At 39.6% G+C, this 19,456-nt stretch overlaps 2 protein-coding genes across 2 annotated transcripts in view; one reads left to right on the forward strand and one right to left on the reverse strand.

Annotated features, from left to right (window-relative positions):
• Positions 1–3,850, forward strand: part of POLR3E (polymerase (RNA) III (DNA directed) polypeptide E (80kD)) — a 25,739-nt gene extending 21,889 nt beyond the window's left edge. The window contains exons 19-20 of the mRNA XM_009319986.1: positions 791–916; positions 3,000–3,850. Coding sequence (XP_009318261.1) covers positions 791–916; positions 3,000–3,056 — 183 coding nt within the window. The 3' untranslated portion in view covers positions 3,057–3,850. The remainder of the gene's footprint in view (positions 1–790; positions 917–2,999) is intronic.
• A 3,069-nt stretch (positions 3,851–6,919) lies between these two features.
• CDR2 (cerebellar degeneration-related protein 2, 62kDa) overlaps positions 6,920–19,456 on the reverse strand; it is a 15,774-nt gene continuing 3,237 nt past the window's right edge. Inside the window, exons 2-7 of the mRNA XM_009320044.1 lie at positions 18,954–18,976; positions 18,858–18,872; positions 14,252–14,366; positions 9,431–9,579; positions 8,996–9,160; positions 6,920–7,787 (exon numbers count right to left, since the gene is read on the reverse strand). Of these exons, the coding sequence (XP_009318319.1) occupies positions 6,920–7,787; positions 8,996–9,160; positions 9,431–9,579; positions 14,252–14,366; positions 18,858–18,872; positions 18,954–18,976 (1,335 nt within the window). The remainder of the gene's footprint in view (positions 7,788–8,995; positions 9,161–9,430; positions 9,580–14,251; positions 14,367–18,857; positions 18,873–18,953; positions 18,977–19,456) is intronic.

Genomic DNA, 19,456 nt, shown 5'->3' on the forward strand with positions numbered 1-19,456 from the left:
AGTTTTCAGTACCAACCTATTTCCAGCTGAGAGGAAGCTCTTAGGTCACAGGATGGTCATTGCTGTGTCAAGACAAGGCGGTGTGGACAGAAACAACATAATATGTTGGTAATACATGTCAGTAGCTAGCGCAGTGGAATACAGATAATTTTGAACCTATGAGGAGAACGGGTTCTCCAATGCAGGCCTCACACCAGGATCCAGTCCAATTTTTTTTTTTCTTTTGATGGTGATGCAACATTAACCGGAGATGAAATTACGTTGTTACCCGATATATGTGTTTATACTTATAATAGGAAATGTTTACAGCATATGTGAGCATCTCCTGAGTTTTAATTGCTATCAGAGTAAATGAAGTGAAAGGGAAGGCGCCTAACAAAATGTGGATGGACAATGTAAGCCCTGTGTCCATGTTCTAAATAAATTTTTATAGGAAAGACTCAAGCAGTATCCAGCCTCCTGGCTGGAGTGGACCATGGGAACTCCTGTGGAAGCATTTGAGAGGAATATGTTGCAGCCCTGTCTTCAGCATGTTCTTCCTATGGAGGTGTCCCAGGTCACAGGACAGGCGCAGGTTGAGCCACGGGGCATGGAGAGATCCCTGCAGAGCCCTCAGAGGCTAGGGCAGTGCTAGAGAACAGTCTACATGGGATGGTTTCAGGATTACGAAGCAGAATCCTCTAATGTAGTTCAGTGAATGTTTTGTACAGACTAAGGCACAAGCAGTTTTGATATATAGAAAGGTAGGATTGTTCTTCTTTTTGTATTTATGATACTTTTTCTTTCAAAGCATCGCCAAGTTTTGCTTGAAATCTTTTCAAAAAATTATCGAGTGCGCAGGAATGTCATCCAGAATCAGTTGAGTCAAGAATGTGGAGAAGATCTAAACAAGCAGGAGGTGGATAGAGTGTTAAAGGTAAGTTTCTGTTCCATTGTGGGTTTGATCCAATTAATACATGAATTTTTAATGCTTGCTTTGAGCAAAGGATCGTATTTTACCTCGAATTGACAAATGAGAACAGTTGTTGTTGGAATGTGGACAAAGCCTGTTTTTCAGCTTGCTTTCTTAAAAATACACTTGTCTCATTCTCCCTTCTTTCCCTCCAAGGAGTGCTGATTTTGACTCATGCGTTATTTTGTATTATTGCAACAGATCTTTGTCATCTTGGACCAGCAGGGAATAGAGTGTAGTAAACGAGTTATTTTTAAATAATGTGAAGTTAAACATTAAGGAGGTGGGAGGGTTCTGCACAGTGTGCTGAGTTTACCAGCTGACTGCTGTTGGCTAATGCTGAAGAGCACAAGTGCTGCATATTCAGAAGGAAATGCATTTCATTCTATAGTAGGACGTGCAGCAGTGTACGGAGCAAAACTCTAGCCAAAACAAGCAGGCAAAGTAGTAGTTAACACATTTCATTGTGAATGTTTTTTTGAATCCTTTCATCTCTGTCTTTGAAGGTGCACCATTTACTTGCTAAAGAAGTTTAAGGTATAAAGTACGGACCACACAGGCCATGATTGACAAGCTTTAAAAGTGATGCAGGATGGCTAAGTAGAAAGTTGCCAACTAATGTAATACTTTAATCATTGTTGCTGGGCCTTTGCTCACTGTCACCCACTTCAATAAGACAAGTGCTTAAGTACTTTATTACACTGGGATCTGCAAACGGAATAATAGCATATTTGAAAAATTACAGATCTGTTGCTGTGATAATAAGCAAACTGGTCTTGCTTGAAAGAACCTGGTCTTCTCAGCATTAAAATAAGCTTAGACATTTCTGCCTGCTAGACAGTATTTCACGTGGCTTGCCTGTGCTGGGAGATTTGTCAAGCGACTAGATGAGCTCAAATATCGGCTCTCCTGGAACATCTAGACAATGTACTGGCATTAGTTTTTCATGATGCTGTTGCTATTTAATAGATAACCTATTTCTAGGAAAAATACCTTCCCCTAAAAAACTGGGTACTGTTTTTATGTAAGTCACTAAGTCATTGTGTGACCAGCCTTGTGTTGTGTCAGGCTTCTTTGCCTTTGATACATTTATCACCGAAGTATGTGAAATTATCTTTGTTTCTGAAATAAAATTTAGAAGTATGATTTAATGAAATGGGCAGATTCTCTGGCTTCTTTAAGCCACAAGAGATTGGATTCCTCTTTGAATGAAATTGGATTTGCTGACTCCTATTTCCCCATCTGCGTGTGCTCCTTTTTTATACACGGAGGAACAGACTGACAGGGTTTGTATTTTTGCATCTGCAGATCAAGTCTGCAAACCCTCTTTCTAGCCTCCATGCTTAATTTCTTATTTGTTTTTGCGATGTGCGAGTCCCAAGGCTTCAGAAGAAAAGATACTTTTTTCCCTTTAAGCTCCACAGCATCAGTTCTGTAGCAGTACTTAAGCTTGCGTTGAATTACCTAAACGGGAGGGTGGGAGCTAAAGAAAGAGAAGCCCTTAGCTTAGAACTCGAGAGACTTGGTGCTCACCTAATAGAAATAAGAAAATGAGCCACAAGAAAACCCACTTACTGAACTCCTTTGCTGCGGTGCTTACCCGCTGTAGGCTGAGCAGACGTGTGGTCAGAATACCAAAGCACGGTTCTGAGGTTTGACTGTTCATTATCGTAAAATGTTGTTTATTAAAAGGCTTCAGATCTGGCGACCGCTTTCACACTTATCTCTCGGTTCCCATTGTCATCACCCCTCCCCGCAACCTTTCCTAAGCTGGCTTCTGCACGACCCCCATCTTCTCCCCCAAAAAGCCTAGTTTCTTGCTGCCATCGCATTGTTTATCCGCCTTGCGGCCTCTCAACCTTCCCCTTCTCGTGTTTGTCATCTTCATTTAAGCTATGTGGTCTTCAGGGTGGAGATAACCCGTGGCTCTGGATTCGTGCTCTCTCTCGTGCACTGGAGAGACGACTTTTGTTATTGATCACATTTATTTTCCCAAAGCCAGAGAACGGTTCCAAGACCTTACCCAAGACTTTCCCTTTCTCCTCAGGACTGCTGTGTGAGCTATGGCGGAATGTGGTATCTTAAGGGGACAGTGCAGTCTTGACAGCGGTGGTAGCGGTTTCTTTACTTCAAGTGATCTCCAGGATGAAAGAGGAAACCTGCAGCGGGCGGCACAGAGTAATGCTGTGGCCTCGGGAGTGTGGGGCAGGATCTGACCTACTTTGGGGCACGTGGGCATTGCAGACAAACAGTCACTGACATCCCGACACACTCACACGCGTGTTTGCATGGCCGCCTAGGCGCACGAGCAACTAGGAGGACAAAGTGGGACCCTGTCTGCAGCTTGATTAATCTGGGATTTCTGACGTATTTCAATTCTCGTTCTGTTTCGTTATAAAAAAATAAAACCATATACTGACACAGACATGATGGAAAATCATGGTCTGATACTTTATTTTGTAAGTAATGCCAATAAATTGAATTTGTTTACAAACATCCCAGTTTTTGTTAAATACCTAGATGCTCATACTTTAGTCCAAGCATTCTAATAGCCCTTGCAGAAAGAGAAGATAGTCATGTCCATGGAAATGTCAGGCCAGGGAGGGGGAAACAAAATCACTGTCTTTGAACTCTGTCCTACATAGCAATTGTTCTCACCTGTCTGTGAAATGAGTTATTTGGAAAAGTACCTACATTTGAAACAGATGTGGAACAACTACTGGATTTCTTTTATTGGTGTGGGTTTTGTTTGAGGGATTTTTTTGCATTACTGTATGCAAACACAGCGAGGTAAGTAACCGAGTGCACGCTCTGGAAGGCATCCAGCTGTAGTTATCACATGGCAACAATGTAAAACCTCTATTTTGTGTAATTTTTTAAATAAAATTTTATCTCAAAGGTCAATTCTACCCCGCCTTGTATTTGTTCAAGAAGAAATGGAAGCTGCACCCTCTCCTTTTATAGCCTGAAGGCTTATGGAGGAAGGATAGGTCAGGACTGTTTTAGTAGAGGTTACAGGTAGATAGTAAACTGCCTCTTAAACTGCTTTACATCATTCTGCTTGCATCATGTTCTATAAGGGATAGCGAGAGCTGGCTGTCAAGCTAAGGGCCTGTTGCACAAGGTACAGCAACTGATCTTTTTGTTACAGGTTTATCACTGAAGCCTAACTGCAGTAAGATAAGGAATGCCCTACTGTAAGCACTGTAGAACATACTTACTTTACTGTTCATGTTCTTTGCTATAACTTCCATCACATGAGAAGCTCAAGGAGATTCTATTAATTTCATCTACTTACCCTAAGAAAAGGCTGAGTTGTGTTGTGGACTAAAATAAGCAGATTAAGGTAGTTAATCCAGGCAAGATTGGCTAAGAATATTGTTACCATACTTACGGCATTTCACATTTCTGTGGAAAATACCTATTTTTAAACTGCTAAACTCTATCTTAATTAATACTCCAGTGTAGTTAATAAACTACATCAACACAACAGGGAGGTGTTTCAAGTTCAGGCAGCTTTTGCAGCCTTTGTCTTGGTCTGTTGCGTGCACCCATGGCTGACACTGCCCTAGTACGGCCCTGTTGCCACAGCGTTACCTATGGCTGCTTCTCTAAAGCTGCTCTCTGGGAAGGCCACAGTCTGCGAGGAGTTACGAAAGAAGAACCCAGCCTTCGAGGTTTTTATTGCACAATGTGTACAGTCACGTGTTAAAGTACAGTATGGCCAGAGCTTAGCGAGGGCACAGGTAGCCAAGGGGAAGTTACATTACAGAAGAATCAAGTAGCTCTGTGGAAATCTGAGCTGATTATGATCCTTTTAAAGCATAAGAATTGTATATATGAAAGTGCTCTACATTAGCCAACATTAATAAACCACGGAAGATCACCTATTTAACCAAAAAGTCTGAATTGCTTTTTACATGTCTTCTGGTCCAGCAGGTGTGGATCCCCCTTCCTCTAAAGTGGTGAGGAATATTATTAGTAAATAATTTGTGACTAACAGAGTCGTGCCTTTCTCATTTCAGGTTACTGCTTTCCAGTACCTGAATGGGGCAGACCTCCGTGTGATGAGGATCCAAGTGTTAGTGAAACAGTGACAGTACAGTTAACCTGATGGCAGAACAGTGGCTTTTCTGCCTTCCCCCTCCCCCCTCCCCTTTTGAACAGCACTGACAAACACCACAACAATGAGGAGAAAGTACTTAGTTCCCTCTGGATTTCTTTCCCAGACGGGCCTATTCTTCTCCACTTAGTGTAACCTTTTTAAAATACAAATTTAATGGGAACTCCATCTGAGCTACATAGGAAAAGATGGCAAGACTAGATAATGCAGGTGCCATCTGCACCAAGTTTACTGTTTCCTGATTGGCACAGATGGGTATAATTACTAGTTACACATGTAGCTTGACTGGATTATTTATTTGCTTAGAAAAATACTCACAAGATTCAGATTCCCATTTTTAAATAATTTTCAGAATGCAATACATATTTTAGAGAAACTCCCACAATATGAAGTCTTAATACTGCAACTGAAGGACAGCTATACACAAGCTTAACAGGGTACAACATGAGGCAGACAGAACTGCAACAGCAGCAGTTGAACTAAAGCTGAGAAACTGTCAACATTCTGTGTCAACTGTTTGGTGTATTGCAGCAGCTCAGACAGGCAGTAAGTTGATTCCCAAGAACGGCTGACCAAATTAAGCTATGAGACCCTTTATAAGGAGAAGGATGTCACCCTTCATTGTGCCTTTCCCCTCGCTTAATCTCTTAGCGTTTGTTTTCTTCACACATTGAAGCAGTTTTAAGGAACGTACTTCTCCATGTTCCTTGTTTTTCAGAATTTGAATACATATGAATTATTGTTAGGGAATGGAGGAGAGGAAGAACAAGAACACGGTCCCCTGTTTTCAGTAGGATATGTTCTGGCAATGCTGTGTCCATCCTCCCACCCCCCAGGCAGCATGGAATAGATCCACAGAACCTGACACTGGAAGCAATAGACAAAACAATGGGATAAGGTTTTTTTTACCTGGCCTGTCTCCTTCAAGCACTTGGAGTTTGTGGTATGTAAGATTAAAAGCTATTCCACTATGTCAATGCTACTACTAAAGTTAACTAGCTAAATTGCAACTTTCTATCTTCCCAAATACACATAAAAATGTACTTTGCAGACGTTCCAAAGAACAGTAGGTCCCAAATAACATATATAATCAATTCACAGTATCTTGCCTTAAGACAAAGTGCCCTACATAAGAAACCATACCTAAAAAGCCACACAAACTTTACATAAAATCCTTTCTTAGTATGAAGACATTTATACTGATCTATGGGAGAGCTCAGTGCATGTGAAAACATGGTATTTATTAGCTTAAACCAAGCACAGTGCAGGCTGCCGTGCCAGCTCTCCACTTCCCTGCCAAAGCAAGTTCAGCTAGACTGCTAACTTCATTCTCAAGAATCAAGGAGAGGCTGCCCATCATGCTGGTCAGGGGCTTTGTTTTCATTAATTTTCTACACAGATGTAGTTACAGGGCTAGATCATCACCTGCGAACCAAAGGAAAGCTTGAGTCTGATGCCTTGTGAGAAATACAGTACAGATTTCTCAGCTCTTATTTTTGAAGTGGACTAAGGAAACTAGTGTCAGTTACTGCTCTGGCCAGAGATTAAGTGTAGTATGAAGTAGTAGTGCAGTATTAAGCTATGACGTCTGCTTGCTTTACAACAACTGGTTTGTGTGACAGTGTTAAACAACATTAAATCTATTGTTACATAGGTACAGGGAGACTAGCTGTTAACTAACTAGCTTGTTAACTACAGGTCTACAAGCCAATTCAAAACATTCATTTTGAGTGCTCAAGAAATGCATCAGTACGAGGGGTCTTCTGACACTTGTATAAAGCTTTTCCCCTTCTTGACTAACAGATTAGTCACCAACAGAACATGGATCATCAGCACGTCCAGTGTTATGGCTGAGAGGAGAGGGACTTGTACTTAGCTCTGTGTTCATCTATTTCCTCCTTTGTTTTTCTGATACAGCTAAAAATTTCCTTGAAGAGTGCTTTATATTCAGGAAGAGCATTTGTGGGAGAGTCACTTAGCTCCACATTTGTGCATTCTTGATTGCTAGCTGAAAGATCATACTGGGTATTCCCCACATGTAGGTCTTTGGAATACTGCTTCAGCGTTTGTACAGCCTTGTGTTTCAAAGAATCCTCATCCATTTGACACTTCTTCAAAAGTTCCTCATACTTCACTTTCAGAGCGTTATACTGAGCATCAACTTCATTAAGTACAGAGATTCCTCGCTGCTTCACAGCTTCAGCTCTCCTAATACATGTTTCTTCATGGCCCCTTAGAATGTCTCCCCCTGCAGCACTGCTTAGGAAAGTTTCACTGCTGCTCCGTTTCAGTGTCTTCTTCTCAAGCTCTGATACAGTCAGAAGTCCATCATCTGCCGGGCTCTCACCAAGCTCCCTTTCCAAAGATTCCTTGAATGAAATGAAAAAGGATTCTGGCACCAATTTCTCTGCATTATGGAATGTGTTTTCAGACTGAAGTATTTGTCGCATTTCAGCTACTTCCACTTCCAACTCCTCTGCACGAGCCCGATATAAATCTGTATCAACAAGCCTCTGTTCAAGGTCACAGTTTTCTTTTACCATAAGACTATATTCTTCTTCCATTGTTACCCTCTTCTCTTTTTCTAGGTTAAGTTGGGCTTGCAGAACTGTAACTGCCTTTTTTAAGTTCTCATTTTCTTCTTCTAGAGGACTTAGCTGACTATCCATCGAAGTAATCTTTTCTGCAAACACATGATCATAAACAAAATACCTGCAGAAACAGAAATAAGTATTATCAAATGTAGGAAGTACAGCTGACCACACCTCCTAAAGCTTTCCTGTCCGGGGTAACTAAAGACAGATTTAAACTGTGTGCTAACACACCTCAAAGTATACATAGCAGTCATTTTACTAACCTATCAGTCCATTTAATAATCAGAACGGAGTTTGTAAATTCTTAGATGCCATCAAATCAAGCCTCCTAGCTTAAGCAGAATGGCAGCTCATTAACAGTTTCAAGTTACAGACAAGCTTATTGAATAACCAGACCTACAATTTAAGTTTAAATAAACATTGCCTCCACATATCATGCAAGACTTCCTGACGCTCAGATTTTTTTCCGCAGCACTCCACTCTTGTAACTTTTGTCACTATTGGTTGTGGAAACAAGCTTCAGAATTGACAAGGCAATTCTGTAGGCTGGTATTTCCACAAGCCTTTGGCAGTTTGAAGGAATCCACTTATCTTTTGAATTGTCAAGAAATAACTTCTTTTTGGATGTACAGATTTATTCTACAGCCCTACCTCCGTGTAGTGCTGCAGCCCAGACACAAAAGCCTGTTCTGCCTGTCTGTGGAGGTGCTTCACTTATGAGATTACCTTCTAGGACTGAAGCTAGTCTCAGCTTTTACCCCAGGTGATTGTCCTGATGGGCATACTAATGCAGTTCAGCTGGGTAAAACTGCTCTAAATTTAAAAAGCAGCCCAGAGCTCCAGGCGCCATTTTACCAGCTTAAGTTTAGGAAAGCTATTGCAGGAAGCCTGCCTTCCTTGAAAAGAAGATATCCACAGACATCCAAGGAAAGGGTAAGTTACAGAAAATATTTTGCATTTAGGATGCTTGCTTTTCAGATTATCTGTGTGTGTGCTTTTATCTGGCTGAAAAAAGTGGGGTGCAAGCTGCCGCAAGCTTTTGAGGTTACAGGTTGATATGGTTGGAGACTTTGGCAGACAACCTTTCAAGACAGAAAGTGGAACCTGCAGTTCCTCTTGCACAAGGACTAGTGCAGTCTAGAAGCATGCCAGAAGCAGTGGCAACACCACACAGTGCAGGACTGTGCAGATATTTTGTTAGTTGCGAACATTAGATGTTTGTTTTTCTGCTACCTTGTTTGACATCTGTGCTTGTGTCTCAGTTTTTAAAGCTTTGCTTAAAATACTTTCAGTATTCTCTTTGCTGTGCAAGGTAAAAAGTCTTACTGGCGAAGGTCATACAGCTCCTTCAAACATGAGAAACTATGCATTGATCTTGGCTGGTCAGTTCTCTCGTGGCTCATCCGGCCTCGTCCAGACTTTTTCAATTCTTCTACTTGTCGCTGCAGGTCATCTATGTGTGTTTGCAGATTTTCAATAGTCTCTGTCAAGCTAAAAGGTGAAGGACTGCTGTTAAAACATTTGAGTGTTTAGTCAAGGACATGGGAATTTCCCATCCCCTCATATTGTAGTTTCTTCTCCAAAGGCTGCTCTTTGGCCCCAAAAGACCTTTAAATAAAACTATCCTTTCAATTTAACAATATTGTAGAACAACGCTGGACAGAGACAGCCACCCAAGAACTACATAAATACACCTGGACTGCTCTTTTTCATATTATCAACTGGGGTAGGGGGGAAGGGGATCTAGTGTAAGTTTGTTACCTTAATATCTTTTGTTGTGAAGCTCTACTCTCTGCAACTAGTTTTTGATTAGTGTCTTCGAGTTCTCTTGCTGTCACATCCAGCTGTTCATAAACTTTTGCATGCTGATCATTCATCTGACGCAAGAGCTCCACTTGCTTTGTGAGGTACTGCAAGACAGTATTGCTGTAACTAGTTTATACTTGAAACACGGAGACAGGACTACTATTCTGCATTTTTATTCACATTCATAGAGAAACTACTAAGTTTCAGAAATGTGGATTCCCGTGGTTGCTTTGGTAAGCATTCAGTTGAAAAGGCACTATCAGTAACTCAGCTAGGCAGCTTGTCTTTGTCATGGAGGTCAACCCAGACTGATCAACCAGCCTTTTGCCCAGAGGCGTTGGGTTTGCTTGTGCAAGCTATGTTCATCTGTCCTTGCTGCAGCCTGGCTTTTGCCAGCACACAAGCCTTCTGGATTGGGTTTGTCTGTACTACAGTTGTCCCTAATACAGCCATGAATCCAGACTTCAACATAGCCCTTAACTATCCATTGAGTCCTTCTAAAAGTTGCAGTGGGCTCCAACAGAAGTTTTCTGACAGTGTTGACCCAACAATTTTCTTAGCTTTAAAACTGAAATATTGGGTGGCACCATCCATAATTAAATTTCTTTTCAGCTGACCTAAAGTTTTTCCAGTCTGAAGCAGCATTAGGTTTAGCAGAACAGAATTTAGGTGGTGGTCACACTTAAGACGGTATGTGGGCTACTACGTGTCAGGAAGTATAATCAATCTTTAATTACCCACAGGGAGCTATTCCAGTTACTGTAATCCCAAATAAAGGTCTCCTGCCTTTTGTATAAAATAAAACTCCACATGGAAGTATTCTCATTTTAATCCTCTTTAGTTTTACACTTAACAACATAAACTGTTAAGTTTCTTGAATAATGTCAGAAAGGTTGGAATTCTCAGTCTAAGAGCAGTTAACAATCACCTAAGGCTCTTAATACAAGTGTCTTATATTGTCTCACCCAGGATAGGACCGATCCAATTCTAAAAATCCACACGAGAGTTTGCATCAAACAGACTTGAACAAAAAATCCTAACCCTTTAAATCAGAAATACTTTGTTCTTACATAGAACTTATTTCTTGCAATGTATTCTGTATTACTACATGATACTTACTGAAAAGTAAACTTCAAGTAGGAACATCCAGCAGATTTCCAGGCAGAATTACTTCTCTTTACATAGGCCTGTTACATACTCAAAACTTCTAACATTCTACTTAACCTTTTACTTCATTAACAGATTGATGGGTTTACATTTTAGGCAATTTAAGAACAGATAATAAGTTAATCTAGGACTAGTAACTGCTACATACAGACTTCTAGAAGATCAACGTGATAGCAGCTGGCTAGATCCTTTTGTAGCCTGTGCGCACATGACAGAGGATTTACACAAAAATAGTACATGGATTAGCAGCAGAATCTTGATGTGACCCATTTCAGATTAACTTTCCCTATTGGTTATTCTCCAAGGAGCTGGAGATCTTCAGACTTTCTTCAGCAATACAAGCGTGGCTAAGCACAGAAACCAAGGCTTTGGTGCCAGAATTAGATGTTACCACTTATTACAGTGGGCTTTTGCAGACGTTTCAGATGAATGGAAGAGGTGAAGCACCATTTTCCCCACCTTGTGTCTCCAATATCTTCAGTGCTGGGGTCAACCTGGCCTAGTATAACCAGGCCACCAAAACGAAGTATAGATCTGGTAATAAATACTTCAGAAGTTCACATTTATTCCACCTCCCCTGCAACTGAGCACCTAACATGAAGCAGCAGTTGAGACTTCTTGCGTTCTACCACATGATAAAAGGAGAGTGTCAGTATTTCTGAAGTCTGAGTGCTGAGAACAGATTCAGACAGGAATAAAGTTGCCCTTTCAATCCAGCGTCTATTACATCTACAATGATTAGTTAATGGCACACGTGTCAGCACAGAGGTCAGATATAATGATCCAAGGCTGTAAAATGCTTAGTATATTAGCATTTAATATGTTAGATGTAATCCTAAGCATCCAAAGGCCTTTGACCTTTCCTTATCAGTGCAGACAAGGTAGTACCATATTTCAGAATGATTTCTTAGCCAGTTCTAGACTTTGCTACCCGTAAAATGTGAATTAATAGGAAAAAAACCCCGAAGATTTACACTGATATACTGCACTGAAAAAGCTAGTCAAAAACGCAGCAGAGTAGCTACAGGAACAGCTGAAAGATCACCTTTACGTTACAGAGACAAGCACTTGAAAATTAGGGGGGGAAAAAAAAAAAAATCAAGCATAGAGACTGGATATGCCACTTTCACATGTATCCTGTGCAGTGGGGTATCCTGCATTCCCACAAGAGACAGAAATATACGTATGAAAATAACTGACTGAACTGCTTTTACCAGCTAAAAAGTATTGGACCTTGCATATGCTAACTTTATTCCCTGCTGTTTCAGTGAATTCCTGTAACAATCCCTTGTGCCAGTAAGCTAATATATTCAGTTCCTCCATCTTGAGGTTCTCTCTGAGTATTTGAAGAAGGGGTTCATTTGATTTTCCCTTTTCTACCAGAAATCCAGATGCAAGAGAGACTTCTTTGGAGAAAGAAATGTTTTGAGTTGCTAATACACTTTTGAACTGCACAGGGAAAAGACAGGAAGATTAAGACAGGTGGTGGAACAGAGAAGACAGTATGTTATTACAGCAGATATGAATACAGTCTACAGGGTCTTTGACTCAACACAGTAAGTTGGGCAAATAAGGGTGCAGGCACCAAAGATGCACAAACATCACAAATACTGTTCTCCCACTTCTGTCCCCCTCCTCTTGGAGGGAGCTAATAGGACAACCCAATACAGTCCTACCCATGCTGGCGGAGAGGAGGAAAGAGAAGAAAGAGGTATCAGATAAAGCCTTCAAAAAGCAGTATTGCACAAGTCTTGATTTGGTTTTTTGATTGGCTAAGCAAAGCAAGATATTGAGAGAATAAATTAGTCTGTCATTGTCTGACGTTGTCTGAACATACAAGTACTTGACCCTGCAACACCCCAACTATAGATCACTGCTGGAAGGACACTTCTGACCACTTCCTGGTGCTGAAGCTCTCTTATGTAGTCAATAAATACTAACCCACCAAAAAGCTTAAGCAAGTAAACTGGCTTAAACCAACAGGATATTACATCCTTAATGGCACTAGACTATTTCTATAAATGAATGCAGCTTAGCAATAATACATTTTCCGTATTTCAAGATAGCATTAAAATACATCTGCTTATTAAGTAGCTACACTCAATGAGCCAGGTTAGTTATCTATCGGAAAGTTACGCTGTGTTATTTCAAAAGGTGTGTTGTAACTGTGTTAAACGCTTCCTTAAACATGATTGTTCATACAGGTGTTGAACCTTAAGTGGAACAGTATTTGTATAGCACCTTGAAGTGTTTGTCATCTCTAGATCTTAAGAATTAATCTTTTTATCAAAACTGTTCATGGCAATGAGTTATTCTAAGTCTCTGCATAAGTAGATACATTTTTTTGTAATGCTGTGGCACTAATATAAATATCAGCCATTCTAACTATTGTATCACAGAATGAATAGGATAACAAAGATGTTTAGCACGTAATAGAGGAAAGAGCCAAAGTATGAGGTGTAAAACAGAAGTATCTTATAAAAAAAAAAAACCTGCACCCAGAAGTTGTGCATCACCTAATAAAAATGCTGCATTTATGTTAACATGACTACTTTAAAGATACCTATATATCTGTAAGTATTAAGCTTAGGATTAAGTTACCTGTTACCACTGCAATTATAATGTTTTAAGTCTTAAGTTGCAGCTGTACAAAATCCACACACTGTCTGTAACTGCGTAAGTACTGCTTGCACAAAGGAACTCAGATTTTGTAAAAATCTCATGTGTACCAGTCACAGCCTGTTCCCTGTGATTTGTACCAAAACCAAACTGAAATGCTGACTACGTTTCCAACATGTTGTCAGTCAGCAAAGTACTGAATATTTAATAATTATTAGAGACCACACATTGCCCTCTAATAGCTGAAAAAAAAAAAACATTATGCTGACAAATGCTAGGTCTGCAAGAACACAAGCAATATTTAAAAAAAAAAAAAAACACACTGCCGAAAATGGCCAGGTTTTTCCACCAAGGAACACAAAGATGAGTGGTTTTCAAAGGGTGGTTATGATTTCCCCCCCACCGGAAAATACAGAACAATATATCCACTACGTCCCGTATTTAGATACTATTTAAGTGTTTGTTTTTGCTGGGATTATTTTTTTTTCTTTTAAACTGAAATAGACTTTAGCGCCCTTTACCACAGCTTAGCTTAGTGGAAAGACATATCTTCAGATTTTACTTAAACCTCTCTCTTGCACTTATCAGTGTTTAAATTTCAGTGCAGTAACAACATTTTCATATAATAATTTAAATTATTTATTCATTCATCATATAATTTAATGTTATTTTACCTGGCAAGATCAGCAAAGTTTAGCAATAAAATAACTGAAATAACTTTTCTGTACAAAAAGAAAAACGCCAGTCACTTGTCATTAAACAAGCCAAATCCAACATGAAGTTTAATGGCACAAAGCTTCCGGTAGTCAGACAAACAGTTCTAACTATGATCAAGCCTATACAGGTTCTCAAAGCAGCAGAAGCGGTTAAAGATTTTTCAGTATTTTTCTTTAAAGCGTCCATCACATTTCAAGAAATTCAGATCTCAACTTACGTGCTATTATGTTACAGGTCTAGATGCTTTAACACTTGGATCCCTTCAATATTTACCTCTATCTCCTGCAGTTGCTCTTGATTTGTTGCATACATTTGCTGTAAAGATTCTTCTAGTTCAGTGTTACGGTCCAGTAGTGTCTTCCCAAGCTCAGCAGCAAGGTGAAGATCTAAACAAAGAAATCACGTTTGCACGTAAGTTAGAGCCAATAATATAATCTAATTTTAAAGCATTTTAATCAAATACTTGAGGTGGGGTTTTTATTGCTGTTATAACTGCTCTAAGTTATTTCCAGGCCCCAAAAAGAAAGTTAGCTTGTACTTAAGTAGAACGTTCATACGCTATCTATGATGCATGTCTAATTCAGTCCTGAAACCTAGAAGATACTCTTATTTCATGAAGCTTCCTTAGTTCCTCCTTTGGTCCTTCAGCCACAGGTCAGACACATCCAGCCATTTTCACTTCCCACCATCTGCCTAGTACCACACCAGCATCTCCACCCAAGGTGTCTGTTAGCTACACTGCACCGTGTTTACAGCACTCATATTTTAGAGGAACAAGCATAAAACACCCTGTAAGTGTTCATCAGGCTAAACCCAGGCCAAAGCTGACTGCACTCTTACTTACTTTGCTGTTCTTCCCCATTACCCCTTCACCAAGGAGCTCAGGTCATACAGGATCAAAGTGCTAAATGAAAGTTTCAGATGCTTTTTATGGTGAAACAATAATATCAAAAGACATAAAACTGATAAAGAAATGTAGCTATTCTGCTTTTCAACCTCATAAACCTAGGAGACAAGAGTTGTTTTATGTGCTCCAAAACATAATTTTAAATGTCATTTGTTCTCAGGCACTTAATCTCAATTTCACTTCAGTCATCTTCAATCACCTCCAGGGTGCAGCGACTGTAGTTGTTTCAAATTAAGAAGTAAGTCATCTGAACACTCAGTTCCTTTCTAGAGGGAAGCTTGATATTTGTTCAACAGCATCAGTAGTGCTAGGTATTCTATAGTATTATGTTTAAAGACACATGTAATTTAAAAGCTAACATAATGCGACAAAGAAATAAATACTGGTGTTACTGCTGAACTTGTAATTACTCTGTGCAGGATATTACATGTTAAGAATCCAACAGATTGCTAAAAATCTCTAATTTTCCACCTCCTTCCCATCACCTAGACCATGACCAGGTTGTCTCCAGCATGCGTGCAATACAATCTTGTTAGTTTTCACGTAGAACTAGCATCACTAATGGGAAAGAGACAGAACAGTCAAGAAAAGCTTAGATTCACTTCAAGAAGACTTAATACAAAAGAGATATGTATTGCATCATTGGTAGTTGTAGCTAGATGAGAAAATGCATTCCATTTTCATTTGATTAAGATGCCCTTGTTTTAACATGTTATCTTACCTTTTTCCTGCCCTTTCCCAATTATCTTATCAGCTAGTCACTGTATTAGATAGAACACTGCTCCAAGATAGTTTTGTGCTAACCTTCAGTTTGACAGCCTTTCCAAAATGATTACGCCATCTATATACATAAGCCAAAGACCAAATTCAGACATAAGGACAAGTGAGTAGGAGCATTTGCCTATTAAGTTGTAGATGTCCAATTCTGGCAAAACACCACCTGTGGTATTCTTTACACATTCTTTACAGCTACAGTGCATTGTTTCCTACCTTAAGGTCAGATTCTTAGAATAAATGCCACAAAAATTATTTAAAACAAATCGCACTGCATGGGAGTTCTTCACAGTTTCAAAAGATGTATGACTAGGAGCCACATGGCATACTGATCTATACTTAGGAGTTTATCCTCACAGAGCTTTTTCATTGTAACACCACTTGTTAAGAAACACAGCCTATTCTAGAGCTGGGGTTTAAAGTATTTGGATAAGGAAACCGTAAGGTGTCCTGCTTAAGTTTTTCCCATTTTTAAACAGATTGTACATTGTTTACCCATGGACAGAGTAACTCCCAGTCAAACACCAAGCTGTTTGTTCTATCACATTACAGAATACTGTAGTCTTCAAATCCAATGAATCTGTCATCCTATATAAAATGGAGTCCTGATCCACAAGTTCTCATGCCACACAGATCTTTACTAGGAGTCACAATCTTTAAAGCTAGTCAACAATACTGGCATCATTCAAGGTAAAGATGAAATAGTCCATTCTTTTATTTTAATAGAGTAGAATAAGAGCTTTAAAGAGGATTTAGGATTATGTTAAAGACATAATGAATAATGGCATTACTTGCTGCCATTTCCTTTCCCGAAGTGAAAGTTTGTTTTGATGTTTAAGTACCTTTAGGAATTGATAGTTTCATTCTTAAATGTCCCCTCATCTACTAAATCAAGTAGCACATACCACACAGTACTTTGAATACAACGTGAGTAATAGAATTCGTGTCATTACACTTGCACATTCATTCTGTTCATTAGAATGGCAGAAGCACAAATGAGTTACTACGGGAGAAGCATGCTATTTTGTAATTAAGGCAATTTGTTTCTGAGGGGGAGAAGACAAGCAGAAGAGCTCAGGAACATGCAATAAAACCCTAACTCCTACCCCTAGAGAAAGCAAGAACTGAAACAATTTCACCTCTTCGAAAATTAAGAATTTGCTTTGCATCCATTTTTGTCCACTCTTAAGTACCTATAAGCCCTATAAAGAGCAAATTTTAAGAGTGAGATGTGCAATATGTGTTGTCCAGACACAGAAGGAAAACAGTTAATTTACATTTTTCTTAGAGAGTTACTGTACAGTACTAGAAGCACACTGCATTTTCTGTTGTAAATTTATGTAAAGTAACAGCTAAGTTCTGCCACAGACACACATTTTTCCTTTTCACCATGAAGATGTAAGCAGAGAGGTTTTTAATAATGCAAGGTGCATACGTGCAGATCTTAAGATCTTCATTTTAGTGAATCTGATCAGTTGTACTGGTTTTTAACAGCTCCATCAGAAACTTCTAAACCAAAACAAGACTTCAATGATAGGTCTTCTGTGATGTTAAACAGCCCTCACTTACCAGCACTTCTCCACAATCTCTTCTGACAGTGTTACTATAATTGAGAAAAACACAGTACCAAAATCCTTCTCTTCTACTTTTTCATAACCCACCTAGCAAAACGATTCAGAGAATTTTCAATCTAAAAGTAAGCCTGTTTTTTCCAACAGCAAAAGGCATTAGTAGTGCAAGATATATAAGGAAGCCTGGTTGAAGTTTACTTAACTGTAAAATTAAACCCTTATTTTTTTTTTACTTAGCTTCATACTTCCTACTCCATGTTCAGATTACCCTCTGTTCTGTTAAAGTGAGTAACAGCAAGATGTAAAAAGACCAGTCAAAAAGAATTCTTTTTCAAAGGTCAGCATACTGCAGCACAACATGGATGTTGCAGAAGGAAGGATGGCTGTTCCCATCCTTAAAAGAATTCCATGAGCATTCTGTTTTCACGACCAGCATGCCAGAAAAGCCCACCTCCATTGTCAAGGCAAAAGCTTTTGGTGGATACAAAGACTGTCAAAGTTTTTCCAAAACCCTACCCTAATTTTAAGTTTCAAAGACTGGCTGACAAGGACTACAAGCTTGTTTCAGGGTGCTTCCCAGTGTTTTGCAACCTAGGTTTTCTCATAAACCTACTCCTCAGTTTTTAAATGTGCACTGATTGTTTGGGTTGTGAAAAGTTTCAAGAGACCTTGATAAGCAATCTTACTACTCTGTTTACATACACTGGTATTGCTTAGTCTTAGAAGAAGGAAGAGTATCTTTCAGACTCCAGGAATAAAGTGTAACAGAACATTTAAAAAACATTCCTGGAAGGAATTTCTTTGCATTTCAACTTGCCCATCAGTTTATTTTCCTCCCTTCCCTTTTGGCAAGGCTATCAGTCAATTCCATTTAGGCTTGCAGAGATAATCCCCAGAAAAAGATTGTTCAAATGTTGGAAGAGCATTAACCAACCCTCAAAATGCATGAACCTCTAGAATGGAATACTGTTTCTTAAAAGCTCACAGCAGAGAGCCAAATGGTGATTATTTCACTCATTTTAATTAAAAAAATGAGATTAAAGAAACCTCAATAAAGCAAGAAGTCAGTTGCTATACATTGTGAAGTCTCTTTGTAGGTCTTCTGCCCCATAAACACTGACAGTAGTAAAAACGTTGCTAAATCATGCCCTCAAACTTTCAACTCTTTTCCCTTTGACAGCAAACTATGGTTTCAGGATCTTATTTAAATTGATTGGTTTATATCCTAGAGCCACGAAAACATCTATTTCAAGCAAAGAGTACCTAAATACAGCTTTCAAGCAGTTAGCTATTTTATAGTCAAAACATACAATTAGAGAGACCTATTCCTGTCTCAAAAAAAGTTTCAGCCATCAGATGCCTGATCTCAGTGTGAAAACTGCTTAGCTAGGAAGAGCTTTCAAAAGTATCTTTCTATATGGTTTATAGTACAGTAGCACCCACCAATCCCAAGAATTAATGTACTTCAATGTAAAAGCCAAAAGCATAAGGCTGGAGCAGGTTTGCAGGAAGCCACTTCACAGCTTTGAGCTGGCCTTTTAAAGCAAACTCAGGATTAACAACAAAAAGTAGAACTAAGTAAATACCAGTTATAAATGCCACTAAGCTCTTAAGGAAATTGCACATTCTTTCCATATCGTGTCTGTAGAAGATTTTCAGTCCAATTATACTTTGTATATTCCTGTGACTCTTTTCTCATCTGTGAAACGAGGGTAACATTTACCTCTTGCATGTAGTGTTTAAGACCTATTGACAGAATGACATACAGGAGCTAGATACATACAATTCTGATGCATCGTGGAGTTATTCGTATATTTTAAGAAGAAAACTTACAACGTTTTTAATAATGGACCTGCAACTAATCGAGCACAGCTACGTTTACAACTTCATCGACTGGAAGCCCTTACAAAAAGGCTCAACAGGGCACAGTATAGCCACCCGCCCCGATGCTTCCAGCGCCCGCTATTTCCGGCGCCTACCCTGAATAGCTGCTTGACGTCCTGTCAAGGTGCAACTTTTCGGAGAGCCGCTTCCCTTCCTCCCTCCCTCCCTCCAGGGCGGAGAGGGACCCAGGCACAATTCAGCTCGGCTGCAGCAACCCCTTCCATCAAACAAAGACGGCTGCTATCTTTATCGGTAACAGCGATCCCTCTGCCTACGCGCCCAAGGCGGTGGGAAGCACGGCCGTGAGGGGAACCCGGGCTCCCGGCTGCAACAGTCGCGGGG

Source organism: Pygoscelis adeliae, unplaced genomic scaffold (genome assembly GCF_000699105.1).
Source record: "Pygoscelis adeliae isolate BGI_AS28 unplaced genomic scaffold, ASM69910v1 Scaffold242, whole genome shotgun sequence".
NCBI classification, from domain to species: domain Eukaryota; kingdom Metazoa; phylum Chordata; class Aves; order Sphenisciformes; family Spheniscidae; genus Pygoscelis; species Pygoscelis adeliae.